The sequence below is a fragment of the Entelurus aequoreus genome, linkage group LG02 (assembly GCF_033978785.1).
Source record: "Entelurus aequoreus isolate RoL-2023_Sb linkage group LG02, RoL_Eaeq_v1.1, whole genome shotgun sequence".
In the NCBI taxonomy this organism is placed as follows: domain Eukaryota; kingdom Metazoa; phylum Chordata; class Actinopteri; order Syngnathiformes; family Syngnathidae; genus Entelurus; species Entelurus aequoreus.
In genome coordinates this window covers 33,175,496-33,188,761 of record NC_084732.1, presented here as the reverse complement: position 1 = coordinate 33,188,761, position 13,266 = coordinate 33,175,496, and the positions used below count along the sequence as shown (strand labels likewise).

Here is a 13,266-nt window from a genome sequence, read left to right as displayed (position 1 = left end):
ATATCGTGTGTAAAAGTGGTAAACAAAAATTCTGGTTATTTAGCTCAGCTTGCTCGTCTCGCTACACCAAATGCAGGTAACAACGACCCTTTTGTAGTGCCCTCCTCTAATGTCAAGTGACACATACTTCCGTTCTGTGAATGCACACCCACAAACACACCATGTGACATTTCTGGCTCCTAGAATACTTTTAACGTTTAGTATTTCTCATTAAAGCATTATATTGATATTATTTGTATTTCCTAAAACACATTTCTGCTAAGAGGGTTTCGTGAAGCACAAACTCGGCGAGTCTAAGTAAAAGAAAGCAAATTTGAGCAAAACCTCAAAGAGTTATTAAGCTTTTACCAAAGGCAGCAATCCTTAATGAAGCTTTCAGCACAGTGTTGACATCTATAGTTATAGTTTGATAAAGACCCGAGCAAAAACGATTCTTGGGAGAGTCCTGAAAGTTGATACCAATTTCCTTGACCCAGCCACACGCAAAGAAGTTGTAGGCCTCCATGCTTTTCCAAGTTTTCATCTGTTGTGTCATGTAGAATGATGTGTGGCGCACCAGATAGTTTGACATGTCTTGGAATGCAGCCGACAGATAATAATGAACAGGGATACACTACCGTTCAAAAGTTTGGGGTCACCCAAACAATTTTGTGGAATAGCCTTCATTTCTAAGAACAAGAATAGACTGTCGAGTTTCAGATGAAAGTTCTCTTTTTCTGGCCATTTTGAGCGTTTAATTGACCCCACAAATGTGATGCTCCAGAAACTCAATCTGCTCAAAGGAAGGTCAGTTTTGTAGCTTCTGTAACGAGCTAAACTGTTTTCAGATGTGTGAACATGATTGCACAAGGGTTTTCTAATCATCAATTAGCCTTCTGAGCCAATGAGCAAACACATTGTACCATTAGAACACTGGAGTGATAGTTGCTGGAAGTGGGCCTCTATACACCTATGTAGATATTGCACCAAAAACCAGACATTTGCAGCTAGAATAGTCATTTACCACATTAGCAATGTATAGAGTGTATTTCTTTAAAGTTAAGACTAGTTTAAAGTTATCTTCATTGGAAAGTACAGTGCTTTTCCTTCAAAAATAAGGACATTTCAATGTGACCCCAAACTTTTGAACGGTAGTGTATATTCTATTACATTTTTTTGCTCGTATCTGCTTTTAATGGTAAGATCTAGGCCCCTTGCGTACACTGATATAGTTTGCACTCTGTTTGCTGCACAGTAGCCATGTTGGTTTGGTGGCCCACCACTTCCGTCAAAAGTCACGTGTATACAACCTATTGTGTATACAACCTATTGTGCCTTGCCTACATGAATTCTAACATGTACGGTGACATCTTCAACTGGAAACTGGGCCACATGGCTTTTTTCCAACATGATACAAAGACCAGACCCAACAAATATGACAAGTGTCTTGCTGAGGAAGCTGAAGGTGATAGAGTGGAGAAGTATATCTTCAGACCTCAAAACAATTGAGCACCTGTGGGGCATCCTCAAGCGGATTGCTATAATACTGTATGTTGTGATGTATCACCCAGCATTCTAGTCTTGTTAAAGTAATTATATTTTTGGCCATTCTCAGAATTCCATTGTAATTCCAAACGGGGAATGTAGCTGAATATGGACTGGTTGGACTGTGGGTGAGTAAGGCAGCAAGGGGAGGAGATAAAGGGAAGAGTGGTGCAAGAGGATAAAGAATAATTGGGGAGAAAGGATTTAAAATGCAGGGGAAGATGTGGTGGGTTGATAGTGAGACGGACTGAAGCGAGAAGCGGACAGAGGAGTGAAGGATGGGGATGAGTGGAGGAATGAAAAAAGACAATAAAGGACATGTGCAAAGGATGCAGGTTGACAGAAGGGTTCTGATGGATGGAAAACAAGTGCCCTTCACTTCAGAGTCAGATTGGAAAAGATCCACTCAGCCAACTCCCAGGCCACTTGTCGTTAAGCACTGCCAATTAGTTGCGTAGGTGTCTGTGTGACGGCATCGGTGACATAGATTAAAATAAGTGCCAGAACACACAAACATCTACACACACACACACGCATGCATGCATGCACAGCTTGTGTTATGCTTTCCTCATCTGATATGACAGGCGTTTTTTATGAAGTAGTAAAACACTATATCAGCCTTCAAAGACAATAGATAAAGAGTCTACTGTTTCAAAACATCATTAAAGAAGAGGTACATTTTTGCACCCTTAAACTCATAGACCATTTTGAGCTTTTTGGGGCAGGTTCGTTCAACATTTTTCTGGGGGCCACATTTCCAGAAAGCCATTGTACTTCTCCTTCTCCAAAAAATTGTCCTGTTTTAAAAAAAAACGTACTCCCTGCCAGATAAATATTACATTCGATATTCCGGTTGCCTCTCATGAAGTAAAAATGTCAATGCAAGGATCTGCCATACCTTAAAAGTACTTACTTACTTCAACAAATGGTAGTCATAAGTTAAAACACGAGCAATATTTTTAAACAGTTCTAGGTTCCTCTATACAACAACAGGAGCTGCTGTTTTTAAGGACCTACTGCAAATAAGCTATTGAAAGATCATCTATAATATCTGACAGCCGACTTGTGTTTTTAAGACTTCAAAAATGTTAGTTTCTCTCATGTTTTGAACTGAACTCAGGAGCCCGCCTGATGTCCTTCCCGGGCCAAATTTGGCCCGTGGGCAGCCAGTTGAATAGCCCTGTTTTAGGGCCTCCATACTTTAATTTGCACCTTTGTTTGTTGCAGCACACTCAGTCAACACAAATGCAAATCTCGAAAAAATTACTTAGTTCCAAACCATGGAGACCTCATAGCTGGCTAATGCCTTGACAAACAGGGCCTCCTAATTTGGATATGACTTAAAGGTGCCATATGTAATAATGTGACCAGAAAAGGCTGGCTGACTGAGGTTGCCAGATACGCAGCCGAATCCAGCTCGATCGACTGGGCTACTCCAAGGAACTTCAAACTTCCACTGCCTCTTACTAGGGGTTGAGGTGCTGGGACCATAATAGCTGAATAGACAAGCGTTTGCAAATAACAAACCTCTAACCAACACATTTTACACAGCAATTAGGCTATTTTCAGGAAGACATACATCCTGCCTGCGTACAATATCACAACAAACGGCAATCATATGGTTATTACTGTCAGAAAAGTGAAGTGTGAAGTGAATTATATTTACAGGTATATAGCTCTTTTTCTCAAGTGACAAAGAGCTTTACATTGTGAAACCCAATATATAAGTTACATTTAAACCAGTGTGGGTGGCACTGGGAGCAGGTGGGTAAAGTGTCTTGCCCAAGGACACAACGGCAGTGACTAAGATGGCGGAAGCGGGGATTGAACCTGCAACCCTCAAGTTGCTGGCACGGCCGCTCTACCAACCGAGCTATACCGTCCCAAAGACGGTATAGTAAAACAAAGACTAAACAAACTACAACTAACGCTAGCAATTGTTATACTGGTGAAAATAAGTAGAGCATGCTTAGCAGCCTAATGTATGCTCAAAACTAAAGAGGAGATATTTTTATGGAGTTAAATTACTGCCAAAAGTCCACACACGCAAAAAACATGTTTTACTCACACCCAAAGATTCACACACAAACGCAGTGTGGTTTGCAAATACAAAATATGATTCACAAACAAACGCATTTTGTTTTGCAAATAAGAAACGTACCTATCAAAAAAATACATCATGCTTCGCCCTCGTTGGGCGTGAGTAAAACATGTTTTGTGGTTGTGTGGACTTTTGGCAGTAATTTAACTCCATACATTTTACCAAGGTATGCCTATAGGTTACACGAATGAGGAATTATTTTATCATGTGATTTGGCTATCTCCATACGTTACACATTGCCATGATGACAGCCGGGATAATATTGGAACCCATTTCTTCAGCGTATCAGCATATTGAGAACGAAATAGGCACTGACACTATCCATATTAACATATGTTTTATTTGTCAAAAATATATTTTGCCCTGTCAGTTGGAATACACGTCGACATACAGGCTAAAGGGCATATATTTCCCCCGTTAACCGATATGTTGATGTGTCGTTGACCGAGCTAGCATGCTAAGCATTAGCTGCACGAACATACTAGCTTTGTTAGACAAAATCATTGACTGTATTGGACAATATAGTTTACATACGAAATGTTTATTTCCATTTATTACAAGTAATAAGAAAACGTAAATGCCTGACTTACCTGTCAAAGGAGGAAATGAGCAAGTTTGGCGTCAGATGAAAATATCTTCTCCGCCTTCAATCGTCTCCATCTTTCAAAAGCATCCCCGATATTTCGGGGCTATAAATCTAATTTTGAAATGAGCATATCCCAGCTGAACTACTGTTATCAGTTATAGAGGTGTTCGAAAAGAACATGATTTATTAATGCCTTTTCACCTATCAGGGCCATTTAATGATGACTTGACATGCAATGATTCCATATGGCTCCTTTAAGAGTAGTCACTGTACAGCAGTGCCATGCAAAAAAAGGACTTAAGACAGAGACATCATTATCTAAATAACTGGCAACAGAGGATGGTATATGTACAATTTAAGTAACAACGTGCCACACAATAGGTGTCCTGGCTGGTCCACCAATATGATAGACTGCTACCATTGCAATGATAGGGATTCTATTCTGCTTATTACATTTCAATGTTCACTCCTATATATAGACTATTAAACAAAATTATGCACCATTAAGATTCCAGTCCACATTACTCATTTCCTTCCTCCTCCTTTTGCTTTACTGTCCCTCCACTCTCCACAATTTCTCCCTTTAGCCACCCCCCATCACTCCCTACAGTACCTCGCTCTCATCTCTGTAACCTGCTGCACTTAATTGAAAGCCAATGGTGTGAGAATATAGCTCCTTGACCGAGTGTGCATGAGGGCAGCGGGGCCTCTCGCTCGCTCTGATATATCTGAAGAATGGACAACTGCAGGATTTAGACGGCTTACGCGCTCAATTATTCTAGAATAATGTTAACGGAATTTCATTCTCACTAATTCCGTTTTTTTTCTCTGCCTGTGTTTGTTCAGTGTCCATTGTTTATATGTCCAATAAAATATATACATTATGCATTTTTTTGCATAAGTATTTGTAGAATAAATCAAAGCTCATCCAACAGTGGCTTGTTGATCTGCTCCTGTATAGCTAAACATTTTCCAGCATATCTTTTAGAAATCTGAGCATCTGAGTTCGGAAAGATGCAACAGGAATATAAATACAACTTTGATGGCTCCCTTTAAGTACAATGAATTGAGCAAAATAAGGGAAATTAACTTATCCCCATCTGGATGTTGCTACTTACTTAAACTGCATGTGTGTGTGTGTGTGTGTGTGTGTGTGTGTGTGTGTGTGTGTGTGTGTGTGTGTGTGTGTGTGTTTGTGTGAGTGTGTGTGTGTGTGTGTGTGTGTGTGTAGTCACATATGATTCTGCAATTAGCATTTCCGTGAGACTAAGGATGTAAATATACAACTATGTAATCTTGCAAATCTTCACCCACTTCATTCATCAACAGCTGATCAATTATAGGTTTAATTAATCAGTGTAATTAATACATTTCTTCCTCTCTTCTGTTTCTCCGTCAGAGCTGCACAGAAACTCAATTTAACATCCAAGAAGAAGAAGCTAAAGGCCGCCACGGCGCCGGTGCCGATGACCACATCCTCGCCGATGTGTGACTCGCATCTTTTCCCGACCAATTTTAGCTCCGCCCTCTTGACGGCCCCACCTCCAGCTCCGCCCTGCCTTCTCCGTGCAGCCAATAAGATCAAAGACACACCTGGCCTCGGAAAGGTAAGCGAAAACATCCATCCATCCGTCCATTTTCTACCGCTTGTCCCTTTTGGGGTCGCGGGGGGGGGGGGGGGGGGGGGGGGGGGTGCTGGAGCCTATCTCAGCTGCATTCGGGCGGAAGGCGGGGTACACCCTGGACAAGTCGCCATCTCATCACAGGGCCAACACAGATAGACAGACAACATTCACACTCGCTCTCACACACTAGAGCCAATTTTAGTGTTGCCAATCCCCAGGTGCATGTCTTTGGAGGTGGGAGGAAGCCAGAGTACCCGGAGGGAACCCACGCAGTCACGGGGAGAACATGCAAACTCCACACAAAAAGATCCCGAGCCCGGTATTGAACTCAGGACCTTCGTATTGTGAGGCACATGCACTAACCCCTGTTCTACCATGCTGCTCAAACAAAATCAACATATACATTATTACTTAATACAAATATAAAACTACATAAATTGAAATTATATTTTTTAGGTTCATTTGTGAAGCAGTGTGCTTACATAAATATTTGGTATATGGAATACTTTAAGTGATTTGAGCGTTACTCCCAGTTATAATATATTTCCCAATAATGACCTCAACCAAGATGATTTTCTTTAGTGTGTGTCACCCCAGTCGTACCATACCAAAAACATGCCTAATGGTAACCATGGTAACACATCTCAGCCTGACAAAAGTCATCTGTTACCCTTGCTGGCGGGTGATGAAATGTGTGTGGATGTGTTCGAGGTGGAGGGCATTCATGCTTCTCAAATGTGTGTAATATCGATTGTCCATGTAATGAGTTTTTAGTGGCACCCCCCTCCTCCACAGTTTTGGGGCTCACTGACATGTGCATCTGAGTGTGTCTCATGCGCGGGAAAGCGAAAGGGTATGAAGGAAGAAATCAAACAGCAGCTGTCCATTGTGAGACAGACAGAGGGACTTCACCTCAGAAACAAACATTTTTAATGATCTGAGCATCCACTGTTTTCCTGGATAAGATTTCTTTACTTCTTTGTATTTTTGTAAGGGTTAGGAGTTACTCATCTAGGTTTAAGAAAGAAGAAAAATTAAAATACATCATTAGGTACACCTGCTCAATCCAGTGAGATCTAATGTAAGAGCCGTATGAAAAAAAGTCTTTACAAAGATAATAGAGCTCAGTTTTGACGGACACTGCCAGAGAAATATTCAATCAAATATCCCGGTTGCCTTGTTTACTTACATGCGGAATATGAAAAACAGTACAGTCATTCCACAATCAATATATGTGGAATGGTGTCAATCAAAACTTTGTGACTAGTAGGCACTTTCAAATCAGATGTAATAAAAACATTGTGTGTGCAATTGATGAATGCTCAGTTGTCCTTGTATGTTTTTTTATTTTTATTGAGCCTCCATCTGAGTTTCCCTCCATATGCAAGTGACAGATGTCTCAGTTGTCAGGGAAACAGACTCACACACACACACACACACACACACACACACACACACACACACACACACACACACACACACACACACACACACACACACACACACACACACACACACACACACACACACACACACACACACACACACACACACACACACACGCACACACACACACACACGATTGCCTGGTAGCATCGTCATCGTGTACAGATATTTTTTCATCTCAATAGAAACGACCACTTGCTCTTACATATGTTTTTTGCTACATTTAGTTATCACACACATGTTCATTTTCACAACTAATGTTGACGACAACTAACAATTCCTCCAGTCCAGTTTGCATGATGAACTTTCAACAAATTCATTGTGACAGCTAAAATATTCTAATGGCACATCTTTGCTTTTTTGACTCTTTGACCCTTCAAGGCCTCCACACTAGTAAAAGGCAATGCAGTACCAACCACAGCACAATTTTAATTACAGGTTTAAGTTTTTGTCACACTTTTTACGTTGGGTTCAGCTTAAACAAACTCTAGTCCGTTTGGAAGTGTGAACGCTATCATCCTCTATATTTTAGTGATCTTTTACACTGGGGAACCATATGACAAAAGCTGTTTTTTGTTTTTCATACCCACCAAAACAAATCAAATTTTCAACGAAAATACTGTATAACAAAGGTAGTTGTTTTTGGCCTAGTCTTTACTTCCTTCCTGACATCATCTTTGTATATATTTGGGTTTGGGACCAGCACTATATTAAGCTTGTGTGTCGGTGCAGAGGCTAGAAATCGAACCTGCGCGAAACGAAAGGCACAGCATGTTCCACTACACCACCAGTGCCATACACAGTGGTACAATACCTCTGTTTTCATTAGTAATCGTTCTAAAAAGGTCAGACAGGGACCGAATTGTACAAAAACCAATACAAATTTTCCCATCAGAAATACAACTCTTGAGAAATAGATAAATTAACATTTAACATCACTTTTATCTTGATTGAGGACTTTTTGGTGAAGACGGCAATGAGCGTTGGACTTTTTTACGAGTTAGTTTGTGAATTCAAGAGTGTTTCTTTATACTCGCAATTTTCTTTGACCCCGAGGTGGCTCATTTTGCAGTCATACTCAATAAAAAAGCACAAAGACAACCGCATAGGATTATTTGTTTGGCCACTCGATTCCAAAGAATGATATGCAAGCAAAATGATCAGTTTGTACATCAACCAGGACAGCATACAAAACTTTTGGTGAACACTTTTGTTCAAAAACCCAATCCTACAAAAAGTGGGCGCTTAAAAATCGAAGTCACACAGTGACAGTGTGATTGCATTGAGAGGACAAGCAGTTAGAACTGCTTTTTTGTGCATTTTGCAGTAGCGTTTGAAAGGGAATTGTAGTGAAAATACAACCTTACCTATTGTTATATCTAAAAGATGAACTGGCACATCGTGAACACAAGAAGTAAAAATGAAAAATAATTTGTAAATACTGTGCCATGGAGAAGGCATAGGAATAAATACAGTACTTTTTCCTACTCCTTTTTGAACATGCTGTATTGTGAAATGTTATGTACAGTACTTCACCTGTTTATGCATCTTTAAAACAAAGTAAACCACTGGGACCATCATTTCACAGATTAAAGTTAAAGTTAAAGTTAAAGTACCAATGATTGTCACACACACACTAGGTGTGGTGAAATTTGTCCTCTGCATTTGACCCATCCCCTTGATCACCCCCTGGGAGGTGAGGAGAGCAGTGGGCAGCAGCGTAGCCGCGCCCGGGAATCATTTTTGGTGTAGTCATTATATAAATGCATCCCTAATTGCAGTTGTTCTTGTGTTCCACTTGCCCTGTCTTTTGATAAGAAAACGTAGACTGAAGCACATTTAGAGAGAATGTCACCTTACTAATTCTCAAATTTACTGTGCAACCAGTGCAATGGTGATAAGGCGCTCCTGCTGTAATATGGAAGCAAATTGGCAAGGAGCGAGAATGAGAGCAAGAGATGTACTGTACTCTACATCCTAGTATTTCCAGCATAACAAGCTTGTTCTATAAAATATATCAGATCTCAGCATGACCTAATCAAATACACACATCCACATACATATAGTGGTGACATTTGTCTCGTAAAAATGTCACCGCGGTGGGGGTCGGCTTCCCCCCTGCCGCAATGGCATTTGCACACATGCACAGCACAGCCCCCCCACCCCGTGTGCAATACATCCTGTACAACACTGCTTTGTTGGAGGTTATTTTTTGGCCCTGATGTTAATATGGCAGAAAACAGACTGAGATGTCACAGTTAAAGCCGGAAAAAATCAACTTGCACGGGTCGTGTGTGTGTGTGTGTGTGGGTGTGGGTGTGTGTGGGAGGAACTCCAGCCTGCTTCTATACAGGGATGTCAAATGAAAACAGAATCCCTCTGAGGATGTGTTCTCAGTGGTGTTTGATTCTTACTCCTCCCCCTGGTAGTTTTACACACCTGGTTCTCCAATGGGCTGGAGGTGGCTGCTCACTTCACGCTAATGAAATCTAACAGCTGGGAGTCAACATCAGGGAACATGTGTGCATCAGTCAAAGAAATGAAGTTATACAAGTTCAACACTTGTGAGCTAAGGAACTGTCATGTTACAGAGAAAGATAGAGACATTGCTAGTTATTGAATACATCACTCAGTAAACTCCCCAGACACACTAGGCAAAGAACTTATGGTAACCCCTTACTATACTGTGTACAGTAGGGCTCTGTGATATTAGGTATGACACAACTCTAAGAAACATTTTATTTATTATAGTGGAATTGTATTGACAACAAACAATAACAGGCATGTGATTTGAACTTAATGAAAAAGACTGAAAATAAGCCGGGGGTCTGGGGACCGCAGGTGCCCTGGTTTTTCAGCAAACGAACATGCCAAAAATTTGCAAAAAAAGCACAATTTAAAGATGTTTTAGTGTTTAAAGAATTGAAAAATGATCAACAGAGTTTACATAAATATTCATCCAAATGAATCACTATGTTTCAGTCACTATGTTATTTAGTTACTACAGTAATTACAACTTGTGTTCACATCCATAGGAACCACATGGGTTAGCCTATACAGTATTTTACAACCTTACTAGTGTTCACAGTTCATCTAGTTATTTATATTATTCACACATTACTTTGGTTCATTCAGATATTACTTTGGCATTTTTGCTTTGATGGCTCTGACATGAGCCTTCCTGGCAAATTTCTGAGCAGCTTGCATTTTAATTTTTGTTTCTGCTGTAGTGGATTTTGCCTTGGATTTTATAGCCAATTTCTGTCTCTTTGACTCCCTCTCAACTTCTAACTGCTCCAAATGCAATAATCATAAAACGTACAAACAATGTTTATTCGATTAGCTAACTTGCTTTATCTGAATAACCATTTGAGATTTATAGCATGAAATAAATATATTGCAGTCATGTTGGTTATGTTTCAAAATGATTAAACTATTCAATGTCAAAATATAAAAAGTAGAAATTATGAAAGAAATGTCAGCTACTGTCTTGTTCTAAAACACACATGGAAATTAAATTGAGCATTTAGACTATACTATCACGTCTGCCACAATCATGTGTGTTCTTAAATGTGTATTCACCTCTTCCATGTTGAGAGCAGTTTTGATTTGGGCTTACATGGTAAACAACTAAAATGAATGTGTTGTGCATTGTTTTATCCAGAGGCATACATTTGTCCAAATGTGGCCAAGTAGACACCTTGTGGGTTTCCTGGACGTCATCTACACCGCTAAAAGAAAAATCTAAGGAAGAAAATGCCTCTGCCATCTTCAACTGTTTTTTTTAAATATATAAATCGCCCGCTTGAATATTGGGATGTGTGCGTCTGTTGTGATTTCCCGTCCTGGTTTGATGACCCGCCCTATCTTGCCTTTGATTGGCCTGTCCGTAATGTTTTGCCCTAATCTTAACCAATCGTGACTCATCATAGTAAACCAACCAACCAATCATGGATTTTATTATACGTAAAACAACCAATCATCATTGATGTTTCCCGTATATTTTGTCCCCTGCCCGTGGAGTTGCTTCGCTACGTAGCTTCGATTTTTAAGTTAATAATTCTTAATAGAAAACTGTAGTTTTTTACCACTGCAGCCGTAAACCGGAATGGATTGTCAAAAACCGTACTCATTACGGGAAAACCGTAGTTGTTGGCATGTATGGCAAAGAGATGGATCAAGATTTTAACACACATTATAGGTCAGAAATAACGAAGAAAAACGGAAAATAATTATTTTATATTTTTACAGAGATAAAAAAGACGAACTTCCGACTATATAGACGGAAAAATTACATGCTTTCAATAATGACTTTTTTATCTGTCAGAGAAGTACAACATTCCTTTTTGGTGGTTATACTGCTGATATTTCAAGAAGTGCCCAATAAAGTGTTAGTACAAGAAAAAATAGTAACAACAGTAAACACATGTTTGTACCTCTACCAAGTTCAACCCCCCCCCCGCCCCGCCCCCCCGCCCCCCCCCCCCCCCAAAACCCAACTATTTTTCTTTTTAGCGTTAACAGATTTTTGCAAGGCTTTTTTGGATGCACACCTTTATTGGAATCAGCAGAAACAATATTTTTTATCTAATTCTAAGTGCATAAACGTCATTTTTTAATTTGTAAAAAGTAAAATAAAGATTTAAATTATGAAACAAGAGAGTGTTATAATGGTAATAATATAAGTCAGCTAGTGAGTCATATCCCTGGCTATTAAGCTATTTGACAGAAAACCTGTGAGGTGGCAATGTCATTAATAAACACAAGCTTTTTACATTTTGTAAATTTTAGCACTCTGAAATTGTTTTTTAAATGTCTTATTAATCATGTGCCACCGTTGGTTTTTAGTCTGGCTGTCAGATGTCAAGGCTCTCGCAGACCTAACACCAGAGCCTCAGGCAGTGGGGACTGTGTGGTTTCGAAGTTTAGAACATCTTTTGGACAGTCCACCTTTTCCTCTTAAACGGAGCTAGACTGTGGAACACCTTTCCCACTAAATTAAAACTGCAAACTAACTTAAACATCTTCAATAGACGTCTGAAATGGTGGCAAAAATCAGAGCAAAGTTGTACACATTAATTTATAGTAAATTTGATTCATTGTATATTTTTTAACATTTTAACACGTATTCGATATCCTATGAGCCTCCTGTGGACAGGTGTTGAAAATTAGCATGTTCTTGCCATAACACTTAAGGAAGTGCATCTGGTTTGTCCAATGTAACTGTTATGTCCATATCCATCCATCCATTTTCTACCGCTTGTCCCTTTTGGGGTCGCGGGGGGTGCCGGAGCCTATCTCAGCTGCATTCGGGCAGAAGGCGGGGTACACCCTGGACAAGTCGCCACCTCATCGCAGGGCCATATCAAATAAATAAATAAGTAAGTTAACAACGTGTGGTTTTATGGCATTGAATTACACATACTGTATCTAATATTACAGAGCCTGTATTTTAGCTACACAAGATGGACAAAAATCAGCACTTGTGCATCTATTTGTGAAAATATTAATTATTTGTAATTGTCATTAAAATTTGCAGCTGTACCTAATGATGCCTTTTTGTATTGTGGTATAATTGTAGTAAAAATATGTTTTTCAACATTATGAGAGCGCTCCGGATTTGAAATAACACTCTTTAGTCACCTTTACGCTTTTTTAATCCAATAAAGTAATGCTGTCTGAGGCTCAGCCAATCAGTGGCCACGATACTGAACAGCACACTTTTTTGGTCTTCTCTAGTGGCTAATACTACTGTAGTATTGATATATTTAGTTTATTCAGCCATTTTTATACATGGACATGCTTAATTTAGGGACATAAAATGGTGCAATTTCATTTTTTTTGTTTTTTTTTAAATATCTACACTACCGTTCAAAAGTTTGGTGTCACCCAAACAATTTTGTGGAATAGCCTTCATTTCTAAGAACAAGAATAGACTGTCGAGTTTCAGATGAAAGTTCTCTTTTTCTGGCCATTTTGAGCGT

At 39.6% G+C, this 13,266-nt stretch overlaps 1 protein-coding gene and 1 long non-coding RNA gene across 2 annotated transcripts in view; one reads left to right on the top strand and one right to left on the bottom strand.

Annotated features, from left to right (window-relative positions):
* Window positions 1-13,266, top strand: part of kif26ba (kinesin family member 26Ba) — a 184,625-nt gene that overhangs the window by 116,607 nt on the left and 54,752 nt on the right. Inside the window, exon 5 of the mRNA XM_062025486.1 lies at window positions 5,611-5,818. Within this exon, the coding sequence (XP_061881470.1) occupies window positions 5,611-5,818 (208 nt within the window). The remainder of the gene's footprint in view (window positions 1-5,610; window positions 5,819-13,266) is intronic.
* LOC133632802 (uncharacterized) overlaps window positions 1-13,266 on the bottom strand; it is a 43,203-nt gene that overhangs the window by 11,945 nt on the left and 17,992 nt on the right. The gene's annotated exons all lie outside the window — the stretch shown is intronic.